At 37.7% G+C, this 10,911-nt stretch overlaps 2 protein-coding genes across 6 annotated transcripts in view; both read left to right on the forward strand.

The window, feature by feature from the left end:
* Nucleotides 1-150: 150 nt before the first annotated feature.
* Nucleotides 151-3,344, forward strand: tpbgl (trophoblast glycoprotein like). Of its 2 annotated transcripts, none has more exons than XM_015040444.1 (2): nt 151-1,532; nt 1,564-3,344. In XM_015040444.1, exon 1 carries the CDS (start codon nt 461-463, stop codon nt 1,523-1,525), a length of 1,065 nt encoding a protein of 354 aa, XP_014895930.1. In that variant the 5' UTR covers nt 151-460; the 3' UTR covers nt 1,526-1,532; nt 1,564-3,344. The 2 variants fall into 2 exon arrangements, with proteins under 2 accessions (XP_014895930.1, XP_014895931.1); XM_015040445.1 differs by having other exon boundaries at nt 151-1,529; nt 1,561-3,344.
* Nucleotides 3,345-9,967: 6,623 nt separating this feature from the next.
* The window catches only part of coa4 (cytochrome c oxidase assembly factor 4 homolog), a 6,286-nt gene continuing 5,342 nt past the window's right edge, over nt 9,968-10,911 (forward strand). For 2 of the 4 annotated variants that reach the window (XM_015040453.1, XM_015040451.1), the window contains exon 1: nt 9,968-10,132. The gene's annotated coding sequence lies outside the window, so the exon portion shown is untranslated. The remainder of the gene's footprint in view (nt 10,133-10,911) is intronic. The other 2 variants (XM_015040450.1, XM_015040449.1) reach the window with 1 other exon arrangement.

Genomic DNA, 10,911 nt, shown 5'->3' on the forward strand with positions numbered 1-10,911 from the left:
GTTTGTTTGTTTGTTTGTTTATTTATTCATTCTGATATCAGATGTTGTCTTTAATAGAGAAGCAGATACTCCTTTTGCAATACATGCGCATGCATGTGTTGCAACATCATAATAAGGTTCCGTCACCCAACATTATCAATGGCCCCCATCTGGCCACCCCTTTCAAAACTTTCTGGACGTGCCCCTGCAAGTACTGTCCCGTGTGGTGCGTGTGTGCGGCTCTCGCTCTCTCTGTGTGTGACAGGCGTCAAAAATCCCGCCGAAGGAGCTCTGATCAGCAGCTTCTCCACGCAGTTGTCCAACGCTCAGATGCGCAAAGATCCCAGAGACAGACCGAGGTGACAATGGGTGGAGAGTTCCTCATCTCCTGATTGTTAGAAAGAAGCGCGTCGCTTTCAGCGCGGACTGACTCGACTTTGCGTCATAATTTGAAGCTTTTAGACATCCAGTAAATGAAAAGATGTGGATAACTCGTAGTGCCGAACATTTAAGCGGTGTTTTCTCTGTTTGGAATCAGTGGGGTTCGCATTACGTAGCGCTGCTGTGTTTATTGTCTTCGCCAGTCAGGACAGATGACGCCTGCCCGTCTTCTTGCAGCTGTGCCAGGGACTCGGGGACCGTGACCTGCTTACCTGATGGGGGCCAAACCGATCGACCTTCGGACATACCAACATGGACGTCCACTTTGATACTTAGAGGTAGAAACATCTCAACTTTACCTCAAGGCGCGTTCACTGTCAACGGCACCGAGTTGGAAATGGTGACACTCTCGCTTTCCTACAACGGGATACAAACTATTGAGCCGTACGCTTTCCTGGGACTCACCCGATTACATTTGTTAGACCTGAGCCATAATCAGCTGGAAACTATCTCATCCAGGGCTTTCCACGGACTGACGGAGCTGCGCTCTCTTTTTCTCAATTACTCTGTTTCGCCCGATGCCACAGCGCAGCTTTCATCCGCGCTCAGCGCGCAAAGTTTGCGGAACCTCCACAGACTGGAGCTGGCGGGGAATAGACTAAAGTCTATACCCATGGAAAGGTTAGATATGTATAACTTGCACTTTTTAGTCCTCATAAATAACTCAATTGAGTACATTGGGAGAGAAAACATATCTAGTTTGTACCAGCAGAGACGAATTCGCGTCTACTTGGCTTTAAATCCGTTTCGATGCAACTGCGAACTGGAAGTGTTTTACTACTGGTTAAAAAACTCATCGCAGTGTCAGGATGCTGAGCGGGTGTTTTGCAGTGAGCCGGAAGCGCGGAGGGGGGTCCCCGTGGAGAAGCTGCGGGGAGAGGACGTGGACTGTATGAACGAGAACCTGGAGGCAGTCTCATACGTGTTCCTCGGCATAGTGCTGGCTCTGATCGGAGTGGTGTTCCTCATGGTGCTGTATCTGAACCGGGGAGGCATCAAACGGTGGCTCAATAACATCAGAGAGGCGTGCAGGGACCAGATGGAGGTTTACCACTACCGCTATGAGCAGGACTCAGACCCCAGGTTGGCCAACGTGGCTGTTTAGCTCAATGCTGGTGCGGAAGGATAGAAGAGACAACGATGAATCAAGATGCTCATGAAAAAGGGGAGAAAACTGGTCTTTAACTTGAAAGTCTTGGTGAAAGCAAGAGACAAGTGTGTCTCAGTGAAATAGAACATCACTGACAGTTAATTTCAATAACAATTTTTATGGTTAGAGCTTTTGGGTAATGAAAATCTAAATTTCAGTTTCCCAGAAAACTGTCAGGAGGAAAACTTTAAAGTTATCCAGTCACTGATACAAGCTACAAAAGTTCAGCTCTAAATAAGCTGGTTGTTAGGAGAATCACTTTTTCAAGCATATTATTAAAAAGTTAAGTGGAAGGATAACATGCAACAGAAAAGGTGCACAAGCAACACCAAGGAAACCACACACAGATGTATCCTGGACATTGTCTTCAAAAGTGACCTCCTGCTTTGCATTGTGCTGAAAACAAGCAGTGGATTCCCTCTGGACACACACATGTATGAGCAAGAACCTGGAGATGGTTTTATGCCTGTTGATCTGCATAATGCTAATCCAGATAAGAGTGATATTTTGATGATTCTGTATCTCACCTAGGAAGAACCAGAAGAACCTAGAACACAATCGCAATGAGCAGGACTCAGATCCCAAGCCGGCCGATGTGGTTGTTTCACCGGGGCCAGTCTGAGTACAAGAGGAGCCACAAGCTGAATTTCATTTGCTGGGCCTACTTACAAATAAGACCATTGTTCACCACAGCATTAATGTGTTCATTTGTATGAACATTTTGCATGTATGAGAACATGTTTTAGGTTTAGTGAGTCAAATATGACTCCCCTAAAGAGACTGTCGGTCAGTTTGCATTGTTTATGTAAGAAATTGCATTTGACATGAAGTGTTTCTGGACATGACTGTTGTACATATCTAGTAGAAATTCGGTTATTTTTCTGATTTACTCATCTGCTCTTGCAGTCATGTTTTGTGTATAGTGACCTGTATTGAAGCACTAGTTGAATTATGCTGTGCTTACAAGACAATATTCAAAAACTATGAATTATTTGTTGAGATTTATTTTGCAAACAATTGCAATGTCAACAAAAATATGAATTAAGCTCAAACATTTACAATAACTCAATAAACTACAATAGAAGGATTAATTTATGGCTATCCAGCTATAAAAGCTTATGACTTTTGTTAAGTCTTAAAACATGCTTCAAAACTTTTATTTTACATTTGAACAAAGAAATATGAATTATTTAGAAAACATGGGATCTTGCTAAACTCCCCATGCTGGCATTGGGAGCCCTTAACAACGGATTACTTCTCTTACGCATTTGGAAAGTTTTATGTTTAAATACTCTAGATAAATCAGGCTTCTGTTGTGATGTGAAATAACAGAAGAGGAAAGAAGTCAGGATTTAATAGAATTACATTTGGAATCAAGATTATGAAAAATATAAGGGGCCTAAAACGGGTTCTTTGTAGTTATTTCTAGATGGAGATCCAGACAAGTAAATGACTTTTCTGATAATGCTTTCACAACTGAAATGTAAACTTCTGAGGAGAACTGCAGTTTTCATAAAGACGGCTTAATGAGATGGATTTTTCAATCTGAAAAGCTCAAATAAAATTGTGACTCAGCTACTGTTATTCTTAGAAAAGTAGTTTGCTGCAGGCTCACAAGCCCTGCAGGGAGAGCAAGATTATTCTGTCTTGGTTTATTAGGTGGAGTGCAAATTATAAGAGAGAGATGACATTAGCAGCCTGGTGTATTTATCAGAGTGCCATGTTTGTTGTAAGAAGTACAGCTGAAATAAAATTAATCTTATACAACTTGAAATGGATTTTAGCAACACTTTTTGGGAGGGAACATGTATTATTTCAGGTTAGTTTATGTCTAAATTAGTAGTTAGATATTAAACATTAGAAAATTAGATTTTAAATGTGGTTTTGTTCATAACCATAGTAAATCATAACACTAGCTTCTTTTGGACCTGTGCTGGGACATTAATTTAATGTTTTTATAAAGACCTGATTGTGTCTTTAATAAAGGCGAAGATGATGATGATGATGATGATGATGATGATGATGATGATGATGATTAAATGATGTTTTGTTTCACAGCTGATTAAAAAGGTTTGAGTTTTCATTTTGATGCCACATCTAAACTTTGCTTAACCAAAGCAAAAAAAGTGAATAAATAGCTTCTTTTGCATTTGCTAAAGTTTCTTCACTTCTCTTTTCCACATTTTGTTTGGTAATAACTACAAAATTTGACACGTTTTATTGGGAATTTATGTAAATGGCCTGAATTTTATCTAGTTCAGAAAACTCCAAATCCCTTTACACTATGCAGTCATTCGCCCATTCACTCACACACATAAAAAGTTCGAGGATACTAATCGACTTAAATAATGAAAGTATAAATGAAAATAGTTGTGGACGGTACAACACTGCAGATTTAAAGTCTTTCATGCAACGCATGCAATAAGTATGAGTGAAGGTAACTTTAGTTTTTCTCATGTTCTCCAACTCCAGTCCTTGAGAGTTATGTCCTGTATGTCCTGCAGCTTTTAGATGCATCCCTGCTCAAATACTCATGAATCATGGGAATCATTCATTGCCTGGCCATTGCCAAACATGAGATGGTGAATCCACCATTTGCTTCAGATGTGTTGGAGCTTGTATGCATCTAAAAGCAGCTGTAGGATGACGGCTCTTGAGGACTGGACTTGGAGTCCTCTGCTCGAGATCAAAGTGTTTTACTGAGTCAGCATCATAGAGGCACCGTTACGTAGTAATTGTATAAGAATGTGACACCATGTCAGCTGTGGAGGGACTACTGTAGCGTTCACTGTCCTGTTGTGTGTGAAGGTTCAAGAGATAACCTAATCATCAAGACAGCCTTGTCAAAGAATACAAGCATTCGTGTGCAGTACATTCATGTTCCTCTTAACAGGAGGCTGCAGCAGCTCTGCAAGACTACTCTGAGTCCAGCAGAAAAGCAACCTTTAGTTTTCTCTTCAAAAAGCATTTCATAACTCAGACAAATGATCCAGATGTAACTTACGGGTCGCTTTGATAAGAGCCTGATCAGAATCTCCTAATGCCACAGAAGGGAGATTCATTCTTTCCTGCATAATCTTATTTAGCAGAGAATGCGCTAGGCAATCCTTTATGAAAGGAAAAGAGATAATAACATCCCACAGCTCCTAGCTGCGGCACCATTCATTGAGAGGCTTATTTCTTGTGCAGTTGCACAGTTTGAAATGTTCAAAAATAATTCTGAGTAACAGAGCGAACTCCTTTAGTGATGTTTCTTTTCAGCAAGTCATCAAAAACCTGCTGAGTTCCTGAAGTTGATTTGATGAAACTTGTTTTATGTCCTATCACATTTTGTTCAATGTTCTCCTTACTCTGCCTAGCTTATTGGGTATGACGATGGCTGCTGGTGAAATTAATATTGGAGAGATTTCATAAAAAAAATAAAAAATAAAATAAAATAAGGGTGTGGCATCACACTATCCATTGATGTCCCTGAAAAATATTGTGAATCATGGTCAGCCTTACAACCTAAAGTGATAGAACTGTCAGAAAAGCAGGCAAGTACATGGCTTTTTGGAAAATCCACACAAAGTCCTGTTTGCAGTTCTTCCAAAATCTGTGGAGGGAACTCAGCAAACGTGGAAGAAAGCAGGACATGTTTGCTGGACAAAACAAAACCTTTGGGCCATATGAAAAATGCTTTGTGTGGCAGAAAACTAACACTATTCATCACCCTACAAAGTGATGACATCAAGGGCAGAGTGAAAATCCGTGCCACACTTTTAGAATTTTTATTCCTGAAACCTTCTGTAAAAAAAAAAAAAAAGGTTCTGATCAAACTTGCCTTTTAGATAAATATGTGCCACACACAATCCCAATAGTTGGAGGTTGTTATGTGACAAAGCGTGGGTTTTGTTCCTAAGATGTCTAGTCATAAAAAAAAACTGTGAGGCGTTCCAAAAGAAAACAGAAAATGTTGTATGAAAATGTTCTGTATGAAATGTCAATATGAGTTTTTCTTTGAAACTCTCAAACTAACTCTATGCCTATCATGCACAAAAAAATTTTTATTTTTCAAAGTTCTTTGGTAAGACTTTAACAACTTTTAGGGTTAGTTTTTCCTATGCCTTTGCCCAGCTTGTATGCAGGAACTGAAATTGTTGCTAACTTTAAACTAAACTTTGTTATGATCTCAGGATCAGGTGCACATCTTCCTATTTCTCACCACATGCACAAAATAAGCAAATTATTCATTGGGCCTACAGTGTCTGTAAAAATGCTCACAGAATTATTACTCCAGTTGCAACCTGCACCTGGTCTGATAAATACAGACACAAGCAAAATGTTTTGTTTATTTATTTATTTATTTTTTTCATATGACATCTGCGTTGTGCAATTCAACCTTGTAGATATTTTAAGCCTGCTATAAGTCAGAGTTGTCAGAGTCAAATTTAAGGTGAATCACAATGTTTTCTAACCCCACACAATGAATGTAAATAATTCAGTACAGTGGAAAACAAAATAGCGCGTGAAATATAATGACGTGCTTCCCTACCTGAGCTGTGTTCAAATTGATATTGTGGGCTAAAACTACATTCCCCAAAGATTAATTAAAAATTTAACCTGTTTTCATTTAGAACAGTCTTTTAAATGTTTACACTCTACTTTACATAACTAATATCTATTCATCTTTCCTTGGTGTGCAAAAATAAAGTGATGTCTGTCAGTGCATCTTCCTTATATTGTGTCTGAGTTGTTCCTATTTTATTTGAGACTCTGTCCCATAAAGACATGGAAAACACTTTTTTCTATTGTTGGTTCAAAACATCCAGTTTATTCATACCCCCCTTACTCCTTATTTTTCCACATTTTCTTTACAAATAGTGGTTTGTCAAAGACATCTCCTGTGCCCCCGCACTACCCCAGCTGCTCGTCTTTCTTGCTCCTCTTCATTCAGGTAAATTACTTTATCCAGTTGAGTGACTTTGTAGGGAAGCAAGGACAGTGTTTTAGCTGAGCCCAGCAAACGGGGAGAGAAGCAGCAGAGAGATAAAGAAAAGGGGGGACGAGTAAAGATTCATTAGAGGGATTTTTTATAGTTCAGGCACAAAATGTCCTTGCCTTATGCAAAGCAATGACTCACCCTCTTGCTCCATGTGTGAATGACTGGGAGGCCGAAGCCTGACTGCAAACTGGACTTATCAACAAAGCAGTAAAACCTTCTCTCATCTGTGGCAATGCAGTTGCTTTTTGATCTTTTAGATGTTTTTGAATAATTCACAATATGACATAATTTGTATTTTAAGTTTCAAAGGTCATCAACTGCAGAGGGACTTTCTGTTGTTGCAAATGCATCAGTAAGAGAGTCTGAATAAAGTAAAGGGGACAGTGAAGCTCTGCTTTATAGTGCGCTGTTATTGTTGTTTTAAATTGAAGGCTTTACAAAAGCATTTGTACACTTGATATCTTAAAGTTTCAGTGCAAATTTTAAGATATGTTACTGTGATTTTATGACATAAACCAACAGGATGCAAAGTCTGTTTTTCATAAAAAAGAGCTCAAATCGAGTCTTTTTCACTGTTACTTTTTTGGCTACATCCATTTTCCCATCGACTCTGACCAGACTCCTTCATCATGATAAGAACAGTTTTCATTCTACAGCTCTGTTTCAACATGGGAATGCTATTTTTAATGTGATGCGCAGTGCAACCAGGACTTTCTTATTACCACTTAGCAAGGCCAGATTTCAGCATAGCATGAAGAATAGTAGCCCTGTCACTCCACCTGGGCTGCAAATATTTCTGCAAATAACGCAGAGAAACACAACCTTGGATAGCAAACAGCTTATGATTCATATGTCAAAAACAAAAGTGCTGCCTCAACTGAGTAAATATTTCATGTTGACCTTCACTCAATAGAAGCTGCTGATTCTTCATCTGGTCATAATGTTTCTGCAAAGTAAGAGGCTTCATCTGCTCACAGCCTGTCTGTCACTATATAAACTTTGAATAGTCCTTTCATTTCCATCAGCCCGTCTACTACATTACGAGTTTTATCAGGCAAAAACATTACATAAAATCAGAGTTTAATACTTTGTTTTTCGGTTTTGGATTTTCTACTCTGACCAGTAAACTCTGCTCAGTAATCCTTCACACCTACTAAGCAAACTTTTTCATCACAGTCGTTGTTAAGAAGTATTAGGCCTTACAAGTTGATGCTGAAAAAAGTCTGTAGCCTAATGAATCATGTTGCAAAAAACCTTTTTCGGTTTTTATACTGTACATTTATGTCCCTCTCTGAAGACTTGCCAGTGGATGAGCCGTTATAATAGATTAAACCTGCCAATTACTGCCCTCTTGTGGTTAAATGGCGACACTGCAACTATTCAAAGTTCAGTGCAGTATTTATTGTCTGTTTTTGTTTAACATATTTCCTTCAGAATCATGTTATATAATAATGAAACCTCTACCACTGAAATAATCTTTTTGTTCATAAATATTTTTTTATGCAATACAAACGGCAAAGACTTTCAGAAATATATATCTATTGACAAAATCTAATTGCCTTCATTAAAAGCTAAAAGGCCAATTCCCCTTCTCTGTCTTGAGACTAATGTCTTGGTTATTAGTTTAACCTGTAACTAAGCTTTTTAAAACTACAGCAGATATAGATCCACCTTCAGATGTTTTAGAAACTCTTTGACAAAACACTTTCTGTCTTGTTGACGTTGGATCTACACTAACTGGAATTCTGCCCATTTATCATTTAATAGATATAAAAAGAACTCAAAAACCACCGAATTCATGTAGCCTAGCAGTTTGACAATGATGTGAAGTTCTGTATGAAAAGCCAACATAAGTGAAACAGTATTTGTATTATTTTTGTTCATCTGAAACTGCAGATGTACCTGCTTGTTAATGGAGAAGGTGGTCGTTTGGCAATAGAAGCTCATTCATTTCATTCTACATCCCTTCCTATTATTTTACTTTTTTAATTGCAAGAGTGCACAACCTTCTAATGGGTGCAGATGAGATTAATTAGGCTTAAGCTTGAGCTGTAAAAGCTTTGTTTGCTCTAAAGAAGGTCATTAACCAGCATCCTTGGGTAATGACATCACAAATAGGACTCATTAGCAGGGCTCCCAGGAGTCAAAGAGGCAGGAGAGGATCATTTTATCTAGGGTCACTGAGCTCTGTTTGGTGACAAAATGCCCCCCAAGGGAATAGTGTTCATTACCAATGTCATTATTGTTGTTGAGTCATTTCCTAAACAACAACTTTATACAAAGCAGCAAAGTTTCTCTGAGGAGAATAATGAACCAGCCTTGTCTAATGGTGCATGCAATTACTGGGCTCCTATTGTTTTCTTATAACTCAGTGTACAGTCAGTGCTGTAAATATTCAATTTCTATTCTTATATTCTGAACTTGCCATTTTATTGTAATCCAAAGAAGTGAATAGAAAATATTTTACAGAGATTAGTAAAGATGGTATTATTCGATGCCAGAAAACTTTGATTTTCACTCAAGATTTACAGAAAATCCACAATGGGCACAATTTATACATATACATACACATACACATATACAAGATTTGACATCTGGTTTGATATAGATTGGAATTTCTTTTGAATTTTAGTTGGGGTATTGAAACAGCAGCATATGTCAAAATATAAGTACAGTATGCGTTGGGAGTTCACAAGGATAACCAGCAAAATCTTAATGGAAGTCTCTTCTTGTTAAAAGAAAGTGGTACCGCTCCAGTGTTGTCACACTTTCACATCATAGGATGTTCTTGGAATGTCAGCGACTTTTTCCAGTTGACTGGGCAGATTTTACCAATCTGCCTTTACTTAACATCTGAATCTTTTGAGTTGTATTACAAATTGTGTGAATTAGATAGCATGCAACGGAATTTGAATCTAATCTAATTTGAACTACATGTTGACTGAATTGTTTTTTTGTTTGTTTGTTTGTTTGTTTTTACAATTGGACCTGTTTCCAAAGGACATTAATATCTATTATGATTTTTTTAAATATCACACATAAACTACAATTAATTAATAATAAATTAATACCTTTAGTAAGTTTGAAATGTTCAGTTTGAGCTGTTTTAAAGCTTTAGAAGCATTAAACATTTTGTCTAGGACATTAAGCACAATTACAAACTTTCTCAGTTAAAAAACTGACTTAAAATTTGCATTAGTCAATAGTTTGTACAACGGAAACTTGGTCTTAAGGAATTAATGACTTAAGACTTGGCATACTCACACTCTAGACTGTATAGTAAGCATAGAAATGATTGCATTGATAATGTAATTTTCTGAAAATTCTTCAATTCTGGTTTCAAATTCACATTTCGCGACAATATTGTAATGAAATTTCGCTTCGCAGCGGAACCATTGGAACAGAGCATGTTTTCTGGTGACACTTCCGGGTTCTGCGTAAACATGTCCCCTTCCTCTCCTCGTAGTGTAGGTTGGTTATGCAAACACAATGAAGCTTTGCGCTTTATGAAAACGTGCTTTCTGCTCCACAACAGAAGGAAAATGTCCTTGATGAATTGAGCGGGCAAAACAAGAGAGGTATTTTATTTTACTTATTTATTTAATGATTATTATTTAAGCTTTTAAACGCGAGCTTATCGCCTTCCCTTAGTTACTGGATGCAAAACTTTGTGTGAGTAGTAGTTTGTTTCTAAACTTATTGACCGTTCACGTTATGTAGAGCAAAACATTTGTAGTTACAGCTTATTTGTAATAAGAACAACACTAACTGTTCGGCGGAGACCAATCTAAAAACTGAGTCGTTCACAGCTTTAACCCTCTGATGCGTAAGTGGGTCCTTTTTGACCCCGGGAGGTCATCTTTTTGCAATATCTTTGTAATGAAAAGTTTTCATCACTTCATATTCCAGGTATTCCTCAAGAAACATGTTACTGATATCATGCAATTCAAATTTTTAATTTACCTTTTATACATTTTAAGAAATAGCATGTTTTATGTTATTACCCCATTCTTCCGTGAGTGGGTCCAAAATGACCCGCATTCATTTCCTATGGAATTTAATGGGAATCTTGGTTTCTTACCAACTGTGACTGTCAGGAAAACATTTTTTGTGAACCAAACACACTGAGACCTAAGTATCACCGCTGAATAATATTATTTTACACCACAAGAACTCTTACATATAAGTATTATATGTAAGTGTCTGACACCTTGAATGAGAAAACCAAGAGAGAGAATATGTTGAATGACATCCAAAACCTGTTGATCAATGTGTTCAATGTTCTTTCTTTTATCATCTCAATAAATGAAAATACAATAAATGAAATACAAATTCATAGCTATAGAAATAAATGCAT

Source organism: Poecilia latipinna, unplaced genomic scaffold (assembly GCF_001443285.1).
Source record: "Poecilia latipinna isolate Pla-1442-1.1 unplaced genomic scaffold, P_latipinna-1.0 Scaffold510, whole genome shotgun sequence".
NCBI classification, from domain to species: Eukaryota; Metazoa; Chordata; class Actinopteri; order Cyprinodontiformes; family Poeciliidae; genus Poecilia; species Poecilia latipinna.

Coding starts and splice junctions, on each gene's coding strand:
- tpbgl (XM_015040444.1), top strand. CDS start 461: ATGTGGATAACTCGTAGTGCCGAACATTTAAGCGGTGTTTTCTCTGTT.